Genomic DNA, 11,930 nt, shown 5'->3' with positions numbered 1-11,930 from the left:
TTATCATTCCAAGTGCATTTTATTTTGAGTCTTAATTTAACAAGTGTCTCTTAAAAGACATTAGATGGAATCAATGGAATTACAGCAAGACAGAGTTTTTAATGGAATTACAGCAAGACAGAGAGTTTAAGATCATCACCGGCCGACCGAAGTAGACCAGATGAACCCAAGTAGATGGAGTTGCAATATCAATTTCATTCTTGGATTTCGAGGCCATTCACAATTTTTTCTCAAAAACTAGTGAATCAATGATTCAATAAAGAAATCATGAAGGGAAAAAATTGCTAAAAGATATTAGATGAATGAATTACTACAATCAACATTAACAAAAAAAATTAAATGGAACTGAATTCAACATGAACCTTCACAATCTACAGCTTCCTCAATTCCCTGACGCAGTTGTGGAAAACATGGGGAACGTCAAGGCTTTGAGCACTCTATATACAAGACGTGCCAACTAAAATATATCCATTTTCTGTAATGTTACAAACAGGGCAATTATCAATTCGTCGCAGGCACTCAACATAAACATTAAGATGCAAAATTTGTGACACCGTTTTTTTTGGGGGGATTGATTATGATATCATACACTCTTTACAACATGCAACATGGTACATGGATCAATATCCAAAAGTGTCACCATCATGACCAATGCAAATGTATTTCTGCCTAAACAAACACGGAGTTTTGTTTGTTTTAGTGCAGCCATAATTTTCAATTTTTAAGTCTCATAAAAGATCTCTACCCCCGTTTAACTGAAAAAAGGGAAAATGCTATACAGATTAGAAAGTGATTGTGAGGAATTACCAGAGCAAAAGAATCGTGATCATATGCAATGGTGAGAAATACTAGTCTTCAACCAATTATTTTTTCACAAATTGTTTCTGGCATACAAGAAGCCGTTGGTCACTGCCATTCTGAAGATCAATTAACCTGGCCTCCCAACGTAGCTGTGTTGCAAGCTTCCGAGCCAACTCTATAGCCCACATAGTATCAGAAAGAATTATCCATCCCTAGAAAATGATGGCATGTAACAGACAATTAGGATTTTATGGACCATTCCAATATTCTAATACTTAAACTATATGTAATAAACCAACAAACTATGTTATGTGCGCATCACAACAATAAAATGAATACGCATCATTAGAGTCACATGGCAAAAACTGAATACGTTCTCTGCTCTCTTTTTCATCAGTAGTTAGTACAGAGTACAAAATCAATGACGAAACTTTCTTCCATAGTAACCATGAAACTGTAAGTAACAGGGATGTTGTACCTCTGGACGTAATATTCTATCCATCTCCAAGAATAATTCTAGCATGTTGCAACTCTCTGATGCGAGATGTGAGATGAGACCATTCGCATGAAGCATATCATATGTCCGGGGGTAGGTGGGGAAAGGTTCGCACCTTGAGATCAATAGCCAGATTAAACAATGAACTACTCAAGCCAGAAGAAGAATCAACTTTATTTTACAATGAGTTTTGTTGATGAACTCGAACGAAAAGATGGTATAGAGGAGGAAATTTTGAGGTTTGAACAGTTGGATGTTCTTCAGAAATGGATTTGCTATATAACATAAATAAAGCAGTTTGAAACCCAACATGCATACACAAATAACAAATAGCAACTTACCAGTCATGCATAACACCAACAAAACCTCTATCTAGTATAAGAGGAAGTGCATTAGTAGCCCTGGCGGGAACAACATTCATAACCCACACCGATTTTTTCTCCTCTAGAAGAGCAGCATTTAAACCTCCATAATTAGCGTTCATATCCATAACATTTCGTATCATGTTATATGGAGGCATTGGGTCTTCATCTCCAGGTCTCTTTGGATGGTCAGAGAAAATTAGTGGTGTAAGCAATGACCAATAATTATTGACTGCTGATCTCCAGAATTGCATGTCTTCATAAAATTCTTCAGGCTGAACTCCTGCAATGATAGAGGGAATTTTGAAAAGGCAAAGCATTTTAAAACAGGAATGAAATTACGGAAGAAAAGCAGGTAGAAATATGCAGCTTGCAAAAAGCTGATAAGCCACAATACTTTCCATGAATTTCAAGTTCAGCTGGGCTCAGCTCAGATCCAATGGATCTGTTCTGTATTGCAATCCAGTGCCTGCTAGAGGTCCCACTGATACATGGTACAATAGGATGATAATATAAATGGGTATCATCTCCCTTGCATAGCTGTATACCACGCTGCTTCCTACAATATAAGAAATAAACTTCAACAAAAAAAAACTATAGTTGGACGAGTAAGTGTTTCAATATTAGCGATTGAGTTTTAAAAAGGATTGGAGGAGTAAGTGTTAATATTAGCATTCTCAAAGAAACAGCTATTGACTAAGATTACTAGTCATTTATGTTGTTCACATTATACCACAATCCCTACCGAGATGAATAACAATCAACATCAGCAGTCTTTTGCCAGATGAAAGTCTCATCTTGCTGAGCTAGAAGAGTCCAACAGAGTTGCTGGGTCAGCTCTTCCATTGGGTTCAACATGATTCTATTTTTCTCCCGTGATGAACTGCCCTGTGGCCTGATTGTGGGCGATGTTAGAACAAAATATCCTCCAGGTTTAAGAACACGATCAACCTCTATAAGGAACATTCCATCTGTGGGATGAAGTCAATGTTAGTGAGCAAAAGAAAGAGAGAAGTTCATGCAGAAGCTATACTATATTCACGATGTTATAAAAGTCATTGCAAGATGGAAAAGTAAAGAGAAACGGAAATGATAGAGAGATTACAGAGAAGGGAAGTGAAAGAAAAAGAAAAAAAATACATATGATTCTCATATGACCATTCTTACATCATTTCAATCATCAACTTGATTGAGACAAACAAATTACTTACAAATGAAACCAACATTATATTATTTAATAAACCCAAAAAAATTTAAATGCCAAAAAACTAAGGTATAATCCAGCCATGGAACAATAGATCACATAGACTACTGGCCATAAAGGCATAAACTTTCTAACACAAACAAGAAAGTGAATTAGGCCTTGACTATAATGATATCCATTCCCTGATATAGAAGATACATAAATATGAAACACAAAGGCTACGGAAATTGCTATCCAAAACTTGAACAAAAAACTTATTACCGTCCGTCATCAAGGATCAACAATCCCAAAGTTATAGCTATTAGTTAAAAACCCCTTCATGCACGAGCCCTAAAAGCTTAAAGAATGGATAATGTATAGGGCTGTAGGCCCACTTTATCTCGTAAAGAAAATGATCGTCATAAAGAGTGGGGAGACAAGTATCATGACATATGGTTAAAGATGCTCTAATTACCTGTCAAGAATCAACTAACCCAAAACCGTCAACTGTTAGGTAATGGCTAAGAATAAATTTGTAAACAAGGTTCAACAGATTGTGTTATATTAAGGATCAGTGTTAACTCAATCAACTATTTGGCATTTGACAGACATTCTTATTATACTTATACAGCCATGCAGGCTTCAACAGTATATGTGATACAGCTTAATCATTTTCTCTCATTTGTTATTTAACAAAACTTTTGACAAAAACTATACCAAATGTCAAAACACATGACACCATATATCATAGTGAAAAGAAATAATACTAACAAGAGGAATTGAACATTATATATGTGACTAAAAGGAAATCTACAATGCAAAAAATGAGAGTAATGCTCATAATTACTTTTTTCATCCCAAATGATGCCACATTTAGCACAGTGAACCATGCCATACGATAATGACGGATATGGAAGCTGTCTTGCAATAAAGTTGCCAATCATAGCAGGGATGCCTCTCTCAAGTGCCAATTGGACTTGGCTGCCAGTTGCCTCATATGCCGCAATACAGACTGCCATTATTTTCAGTGACAACAAATGAGCTCCAAAACTACCAAATCCACAATTAATATCTAGTACAGTTTGAACCTGTTACAATGAGATCAATCTAGATCAGTCACATATATTATTCAGCCAAACAACATGATCCTTGATTAGAATCAGAAGACAGAACAGAGACAGCTGCATATCAGAACCATTTCTTAACTTCCTAAACATGGAAATGTCATACCCAACCCCTTTCCCTCTAAAACATTATATCGTTCCCCAAAGAACACCAATTTTCGGATTATGATATGTAGAAGACTTACACCAGCTTGGAGAAAATCAGCATCACTTCCTAAACCTATCATCTCTGCAAGCTGGCGAGAGTAATCTTTCACACCATCGAAGATCAAGCCATCCTCTGAGTGAAAAGCAATTTGGTTCTCTTCTAGTAGCATCAACCTATGGAAGTTGACCCAAGAAAAAAATTAAGTGCAAACAACAAAAGTATGAATCACAACAGAGAAAACCTAACAAAAACTTAATGCAGGAACAGTATTTTAATTTTTAACCCAAACAAGGTCATCCTTCGCACTCTATCCTACAATTAAATGAAGTACCTTTTGGTCATACTTCCAGAGGAAAGAAACTGATCTTTGCTTAACTTCACATTCCCACTCCAGATAACATCCCGGCCAATCGGCCATTGCAGGGGAATCTTGTAATCCTTGGGAGGGCGAACCAAACACCTCTCCAGTCCCCTCGACGCTTCGCAATGCCGATCAAACTCCTCCCCTCCTTTAAACCCAGACAACAAATTGGCAGAGACATTGTGGCAGGGCACAAAGTTCTCCCTCTCCTTTCCACAAATTCCCAGTTCCCTCGGCTTAGCGCCACCAGCGGACGACACAGACGTCAGCTCCAAATAATCAGCGGCTGTTTGCTCTTTTATCCTTCTGTAGTTAGAGTAGACGATTGATGCTGGATTACGAGTTGCTGAATCAATGGCACTGGAAGAAGACGGAGAAGAACTTAACAATGCAATTAGAGCTAGCACGCTGATCAGACACACGACTAACCAGCTCAGTGGCGGTTTTGGACCAATAATTATGAACAATTTATTGAACCAGGAGCTTCTCATGTCCAAAGAAAATTCTGGAGAACTTCACTTCTGCCACTTCTCACACACGCTCAAAACAATATATTTAAAAACCGCACTAAATTTTGAATTCCGTGAACCCTAATTTTCGAATCATAACATAGCTTTAAAGCGTGAATCCTCCTTACTCTCCTTGCAAGCATTGAAACAAGGAGCTCGGCGCAATAACAAGAATAAAACAAAGTTCGAATTTTCACCCGCCGAAACAAACGATTCTGAATCTGAGGAGATTATCAAGCAATGCTGATCGCGCAAACTCACCGATCAAAGATTCGGATCGCCTCTACAGAATTTGGACTAGTCACTACTGAATCCGAATTTTTTATTATTGTCTTTTTTTCTGAAACGCAACGCCAAGTAAATCGAATCAAAAGCAAAGAGCGTAGAATTGGCAGTGAATGGAAATGGAGAATTAGGGTTTTTGGTTGAAGAAAAAAAATGTGTAGAGAAGAGAATGCGATTTGATTGAGCAAGGAAATTCCTCAACGGTGGAAGAAGAGCGCTATTTCCGGTTATGTCAAAAGTCGTGGATTGCTCCTTTTCCTCTTTTCCTTTTTCTCTCTCTTTTTTTTTTTCCTTTATATATTAATATTAAAATAGTTCATAGTCCGCACTCCACACCAATCATTTATTAATCAGATCCAAATGTTTTCATTAAAAGAAGTAAAATTAATTAACTGAAATTAAATGCGCTATGACATAGGTTGCGTTTGATCAAGATAATATACTAAAAATAAAATATAAAAATTAATATTTTTATATTTTATTTGATTATATATTAAAATAAATTATAAAAATTTTTAAAAAATATAATTATAAAAAATTAATAAAAATAATTAAAAAATAATAACAATTTATTTTGTATTAATATTTTTATATTTTTATCATAATAAATATAAAATATATTAATTTAATATTTTTATTTTTTAAATATAATATTTTTATTTATATTTTTTATTTTTAAATATAATTTTACAGCTCTATAATTTTGTCCTTACCTATAAAAAAACATAACCTAACTTCTATTGTATTGGGTATTGGTGTAGGAGGAATAATAACGGTCTAACAAGAATATCAGTGTTAATAATTAGTTATAGTATATATATGTGTAATATTAAATATTTTCTTCCTACAATAATCGATTTTATTTACGTTGAATAACTAAAATTTTATTAGCAGAATAATCAACCATCCTTTTTTTTTAAGCAGACTCCATTTAGGCTCAGTTTAAAAAAATAGGTTAATTAAGCTATTTTTAAAAAAATAGTTTAAATAATAAATAATTATATTAAAAATAATTTATAAATAAATTATTTTGTATTTAAATTTTTTATTTTAAAAATGTTTATTTTATAAAAATGTGATAAAAAAATAATAGTATTATAAGAGAAATTATTTTTTTAATTTCTTTATAAGTTCCTAAATAGCTTCTTAGAAAGCTGCAATTTAGTTTTGAAAATTACACTAAACATTAATACTACTACTTTTCTCATAAGTCAAAAACTCAAAAAAATTACTTTTGAAACATCCTACACGAGCCCTTAGTAATTAATTGTTATTACTTATTAACAGAAGAGAAAAAATCAGTTACTTTCATCTTCTATTTCTTCTCTAGTCAAAAATATGATAAAAGAAATTAAATTGAGTTAATTTAATGGTTAACTTACTAGGTCATTTTAATAAGTGTCGGAACTTTAACATGTTGAAATGAAAAATACCAAAAAAAATATATACATAATAAAAAAATATAATTAATATGGTCTAAAATTTATTGATGATACATTTATATGTAATTGAAAATATCGTTAAGTAATCTTTAAATATTACATAAATTTGACAACACATGATATTTATCATGAGCATTAAGAGAAGAGTAAACTATCATTTCTACTCATAAAAATTGAAAACGCTGACATATTTACCCATAAAAGATTAAAATTACCATTTGTACCCATAAAAGATTGACTTTCGCATCAAAATTATCCAAACCCTAAATAATTACATAAAACTTCCAAACTACCCCCTTCTCTTCTCTCACACACCCACCCTCACTCATTATCTGCAACACCTAAACCACCATTACTGTAGCATCATCTCCCTTCTTACTCTCTCTCTCTATATATCACTCACCCACTCACTTTTTCTCTCTCATCTCTTGAACATTAACATAATCCAGTCACTATCCTCTTCAAAATCACAAAAAAAAACTCAGATCAAATTGAAGAATAAAATATGCACAAATTTAAAATAAAACCCTAATTTCTTAGAACCTTCACTAAAAATTGACAATTTTTCAGATTTCAGATCATCATTTTTATTGCAAATATCACAAAACACTAATTTGATTTTGCCGACACTGGGAGGAGAAGAGAAAAGTGATTTCGAGAGAAGGAGAAGACGAAGATACGACATTTGAAAAAGGAAGGAACTCAACGCTGAAGAAGTTGAGGTTGCAAAAAATAGAGAATTCAAAATTGCTGCTTTTTGAAGTCATAAACCTCTCGAAGAAGAAGAAGAAGAAGAAGAAGAAGAAGAGGGAAGGAGAAGATGGAGCTCGCGATGGCAAAAGGAAGAACCACCATTAATGTACAAAAGAGAGAGAATAACGACAAAGAAGAGAGAAACATCAATAGGAAAAGAAGATGAATGAGAAAAGTGCGAAGAGGAGGGAGAGAAAGAACGATTGAAGAAGATGGAAGAGAAGGAAGAGAGAAAGACTGGAAAGGAGTGAGTGAGGGTGGGTGTGTGAGAGAAAAGAATGGGATAATTTGGGAATTTTATATAATTATTTAGGGTTTGGATAATTTTTTTGCGAAAGTCAATTTTTATGGGTACAAATGGTAATTTTAATCTTTTATGGATAAATATGTCAGCGTTTTCAACTTTTATGGGTAAAAATACTAGTTTACTCTTAAGAGAATTAAGTTAATAATATTAAATAGTCTTTATGAAATTCCAGTATTTCACGCTTAAATTAAGTTATTTTTTATTAAAAAATTGAACTGAGGTAGTATTTACTATAGTTGTAAAAACGAATTGGATCGGTCGATTTATCCGAAAAATCAATAAATTGAATTCCTAACCAATATAATTTAGTCTCTAGATTGTGTAAAGACAAAAATTGGTTAAAGTCGGTCCAATCTACCTACTTGAGTGAAAATTCTAAAATCGATAAGATGTAATTTAAACATGGTTATTTTTTGTTACTACATATTCTCCTTGTCACTAAAACTATGTTATTCTTTGATATTTTATATGCTAATTATTAATTATATAATAATAAAATTGTGCAATAATTTTTTAGATATTATTTTAATTTTATATTCACTTATATTTAAATTAATTATATTTTTTATTAGTTACAATATAATTATTTTTTATGATATGATTATATGTTATTTATTAATATTATTTTTTAATAAATACATGTAGTATATAACAATATAATAAATATAAAATCATTTTAATATAAAAATAAAATTAAAAAATGTTTATTATAAAAAAATTATAATTTTATATAATTATTTAATAATAATTAGATTATAATTTATTGATTATAATTTGTTAAAATTTGATTATTATTAAAATATTAGTAAAAATATATTTTTTAAATTTTAATTTTAATTTTTTTTAACATAGGATCAGTTCTATCAATTTAACCAATAACTTATTAATTAGACTAATAAATCAATAAATCAATTATCTAACCGATTCACTTACCAATTTAATTTTGATAACTATAATATTTACCGATATATTCATATGCGAATCACATTGCAAAGACAAATAAGTGCCAAAAAGCACTTAACAAAAACAATATCCTTTTGTTCTTGTTAGTAAATACCTCCAAAATGTTGTCATATTTCCTTTCGTATTTAGTATTTTTTTTCACGTATTTTAAATATTTGTGATATAAAAAAATTAAATATTTTTAAAAATATATTTTTACCTAATAAAAATATTATAAATATTTTATAAACTATTATAGTTATTATAGAGTAATTAGTAGAGTATTAAAATATTTTTTTAATTTTCTAATAAAATTATAATGTAAACAAATGAAGTTAATTAAGTTTTTTTGTTATATCAAAGAATTTGATAAAAGATTTAAGTGATTTTATTCGATTCAATTTTCAAATTATAGTATAGATAATTTAAGTTGAGTGAGTCTCTTTTTTTTCATCAAAAAATTAGATAAAAAGTAGAGTATTTTTCTTTTATATTTAATTTTTTATTGCTTTTGTTTTTTTATTTCAGTTTTAATTTATCTTTTCATTCGATTTCAATTCTCTTTTTTTTGTTTATCTTTTATTTTATATCCATTTCCAAAAAAACAATTATTTCTTTTTCCAACACTTTTTTCTCCTTCTTTCAACTCATAATATAGTATGATTGAAGTAATGGAATTGGAATTTTGATTTGATTTGTAGATTCATGGAATTTACATTACATTATAACTAAGATCAAGTCTTGTTTATTGTTAAGAGAATTTGATTGGAGATAAAATGGTTTGGTAGTTAATAATAATAAAAAAATCTCTTTAACCATTTAGATATTAATATAAAAAAATGGTCTGAAAAAAAATTATTATAGTCTGACAACAGTCTAAAATAATTAAATAACACCTTGCGATGACTTTTCAGCAATTAACAGTGATGGTCTAATAATGGGCGCTGATTGTTTAACAAAAAATTATGTCATAAATAAAGGATTTTTTATTTTAATAAATAAAATAAATATAATAATTACTGAAATAAATATTTTAAAAAATAATTACTGAAATAAATTTTTGTCTTTTATTTCATTCACACTATAAATGAAATAAGATACGTGGATGTGATATGTGTATATCCGTTTATACTGCAAACGAGATACGTGCAAAATGATCTTTTTTACAATGTAAACGAAATACGATGGGACAAATTATCAGCAGCTATAAAAAAGATATGTAACCTTTGTTATTCTCCACATACATTTCATATCTTTTTTTCTTTCATTTTTCTCACAAAAACAAGGCAACAGTGGTTAGTAACAGCATGTACATAGTTGTGTGTGTTTACCCCAATTGTCGTATGAGAAATGGCGACAACGGGACGATATTTGAGTATGACAATTTGATACTGTTGCAGACTCAGCGTGTAAGTAGGTTGTCAGAGTTGAAGAGTCTGATATTGAGCAACTTCGGTAGTACAGAAACGAGGGAGGTCGGAAGGGTGGGGTATAGGTTGCTGGCACCATAGGTAATGGAGTTTTTCGGTTTCGACTGTTTTGGTTTCTAAGCGACAAGCATATGCGGCTCATGTTCGACATCTATGGGAGAATCATGGCGGAACAAGTGACGGAGCTTTCTACTGAGGTTGGAGATGTTGGTCGTGGTGGTTCTGTATACTCGACCTACGTACAAGACAACCGATCTTTCGCACCACCACCCATTCATGTCGCCATTCCAGTGGAAGAGGTAGAGAATGGTGACAAAGAGTCAGACGAAGAATATGTGGGGGATAGTGCCGATAGTGATTATTCTGATGGGGGCGAGGAGGAGGAGTTTGTACCGGAGACACCTGCTGAGACTGCGGCGTGCCATGTCTTGCCTCCACCCCACCCAATTCCAGCGCTATTAGTAGTATGAAGTCACTATCATAGTCTGGATCTGGACGCCATGTATGAGAAGACTCCGTTTTTCAACACGGGGAAAGAGAATTACAACCTAGACAGTGGGATAGAGTTTCGAGTCGACCACAGGTTCAAATGCCGAGATGCAGTGCTGCAGGGTGTGAAGAACTATAGTATTCGCACAGGTCTGCTGAGTATCGGGTGATCAAGTCGGACCGATTAAAGTATCATGTATAATGTCGTCAAGCTGCGAATGTGTGTCAATGGAGTCTCCGTATTGCCCTTCGACAGAACCTCAGATACTGGTGAGTTCAAATTTAATTGAGGTTTTGAGTACTTCTGTGCAATACATTTAGTAGTTTCGAAATATGGCTGAGCTAATGCTTTTCTATTGCGTTAGGGAGGTCTGGAGGGTTGGTGGAGCGCACAGTTGTTTAGCACCCAACATGTCTCGAGACTATCGACAATTGGATAATAGTTTCATCTACAAGGTCATACTGTTGTTGATACAGTCCAATCCCTCCGTCAGCATCTCGGTCCTGCAAGGTGCGATTCGAGCAAGATATCACTTTAAACCCTCCTACAGAAATGTGTGGATGGCGAAGCAGAAGGCAATTGCACAGATTTACGGGGATTATGAGGAGTCATACAATAAGGCGTCGAAATTGCTTCAAGCATTGCAGATGGACATCTTTTGATCCGCGACTGTAGCATGTTCGACAAAGTATTTTGGGCTTTTTCGTCCTGTGTTGAAGCTGTGAACGACATATATTTAAAGACGTCTACCAGCCTTATCTCGTTTATAGTGTGAACAAATAAGAGAAAAAAATTTATTTTGATAATTATTTTTTAAAATAGTTATTTTAGTAATTATCATATTTATTTTATTTACTAAAATAAAAATTCATAAATAAAGAATTAAAAGCAAAAGTATCGATTCAAATTATACATTACAAAAATAAATATTTGTTTTTTAAACCAATTTAATTCAAATTATTTCAATTCAAATATGATCTGACCGTTATAATTCACCTATTATTTATTTATAAGTCGAATATTAATATATTTTATTACTTTATACATTGGTTATATAAGAGTTATTTTTGATGAATAATTATTTGATTGATAAAATAGTTAGTAACTGAACCAACGATTATACAGATATCAATATCATACTATTTATAAAAGAACAATTCAAACAAAAGAAAAAATATGTAAAAAACTCATTTAAATATTAAAAACTAAATAGAGGGTCGAAATGTCTTTTGTACACTTTTTATTCTTAACCCACCAAAGTATAGAGGTAATGCCTAAAATGGTCCCTGAATTATTT

At 31.9% G+C, this 11,930-nt stretch overlaps 1 protein-coding gene across 1 annotated transcript; it reads right to left on the bottom strand.

Annotated features, from left to right (window-relative positions):
* LOC112791985 (probable methyltransferase PMT5) lies at positions 1-5,542 on the bottom strand. Its single transcript, XM_072212759.1, has 9 exons — positions 4,446-5,542; positions 4,152-4,287; positions 3,690-3,930; positions 2,405-2,630; positions 2,062-2,218; positions 1,639-1,943; positions 1,280-1,412; positions 808-1,013; positions 1-475 (listed from the first exon to the last, which is right to left on the bottom strand). The coding sequence occupies exons 1-8, from the start codon at positions 4,964-4,966 to the stop codon at positions 864-866; spliced, it is 1,869 nt and encodes a 622-aa protein (XP_072068860.1). The 5' UTR covers positions 4,967-5,542; the 3' UTR covers positions 1-475; positions 808-863.
* Between the last annotated feature and the right edge of the window lie 6,388 nt (positions 5,543-11,930).

Source organism: Arachis hypogaea, chromosome 13, assembly GCF_003086295.3.
Source record: "Arachis hypogaea cultivar Tifrunner chromosome 13, arahy.Tifrunner.gnm2.J5K5, whole genome shotgun sequence".
Lineage (NCBI taxonomy): Eukaryota > Viridiplantae > Streptophyta > Magnoliopsida > Fabales > Fabaceae > Arachis > Arachis hypogaea.
The sequence above is the reverse complement of the archived record's forward strand: the minus strand, read 5'-3'. Positions and strand labels throughout refer to the sequence as shown.

Bases quoted from the DNA above. Each gene is read 5' to 3' on its own strand.
- LOC112791985 (XM_072212759.1), bottom strand. From the start codon at position 4,966: ATGAGAAGCTCCTGGTTCAATAAATTGTTCATAATTATTGGTCCAAAA. The intron at 1,944-2,061 runs GGAAAGTATTGT...TCTATCATTGCA, and splicing joins CAGCTGAACTTGAAATTCAT to GGAGTTCAGCCTGAAGAATT. The intron at 1,014-1,279 runs GTACAACATCCC...ATCATTTTCTAG, and splicing joins ATAGAATATTACGTCCAGAG to GGATGGATAATTCTTTCTGA.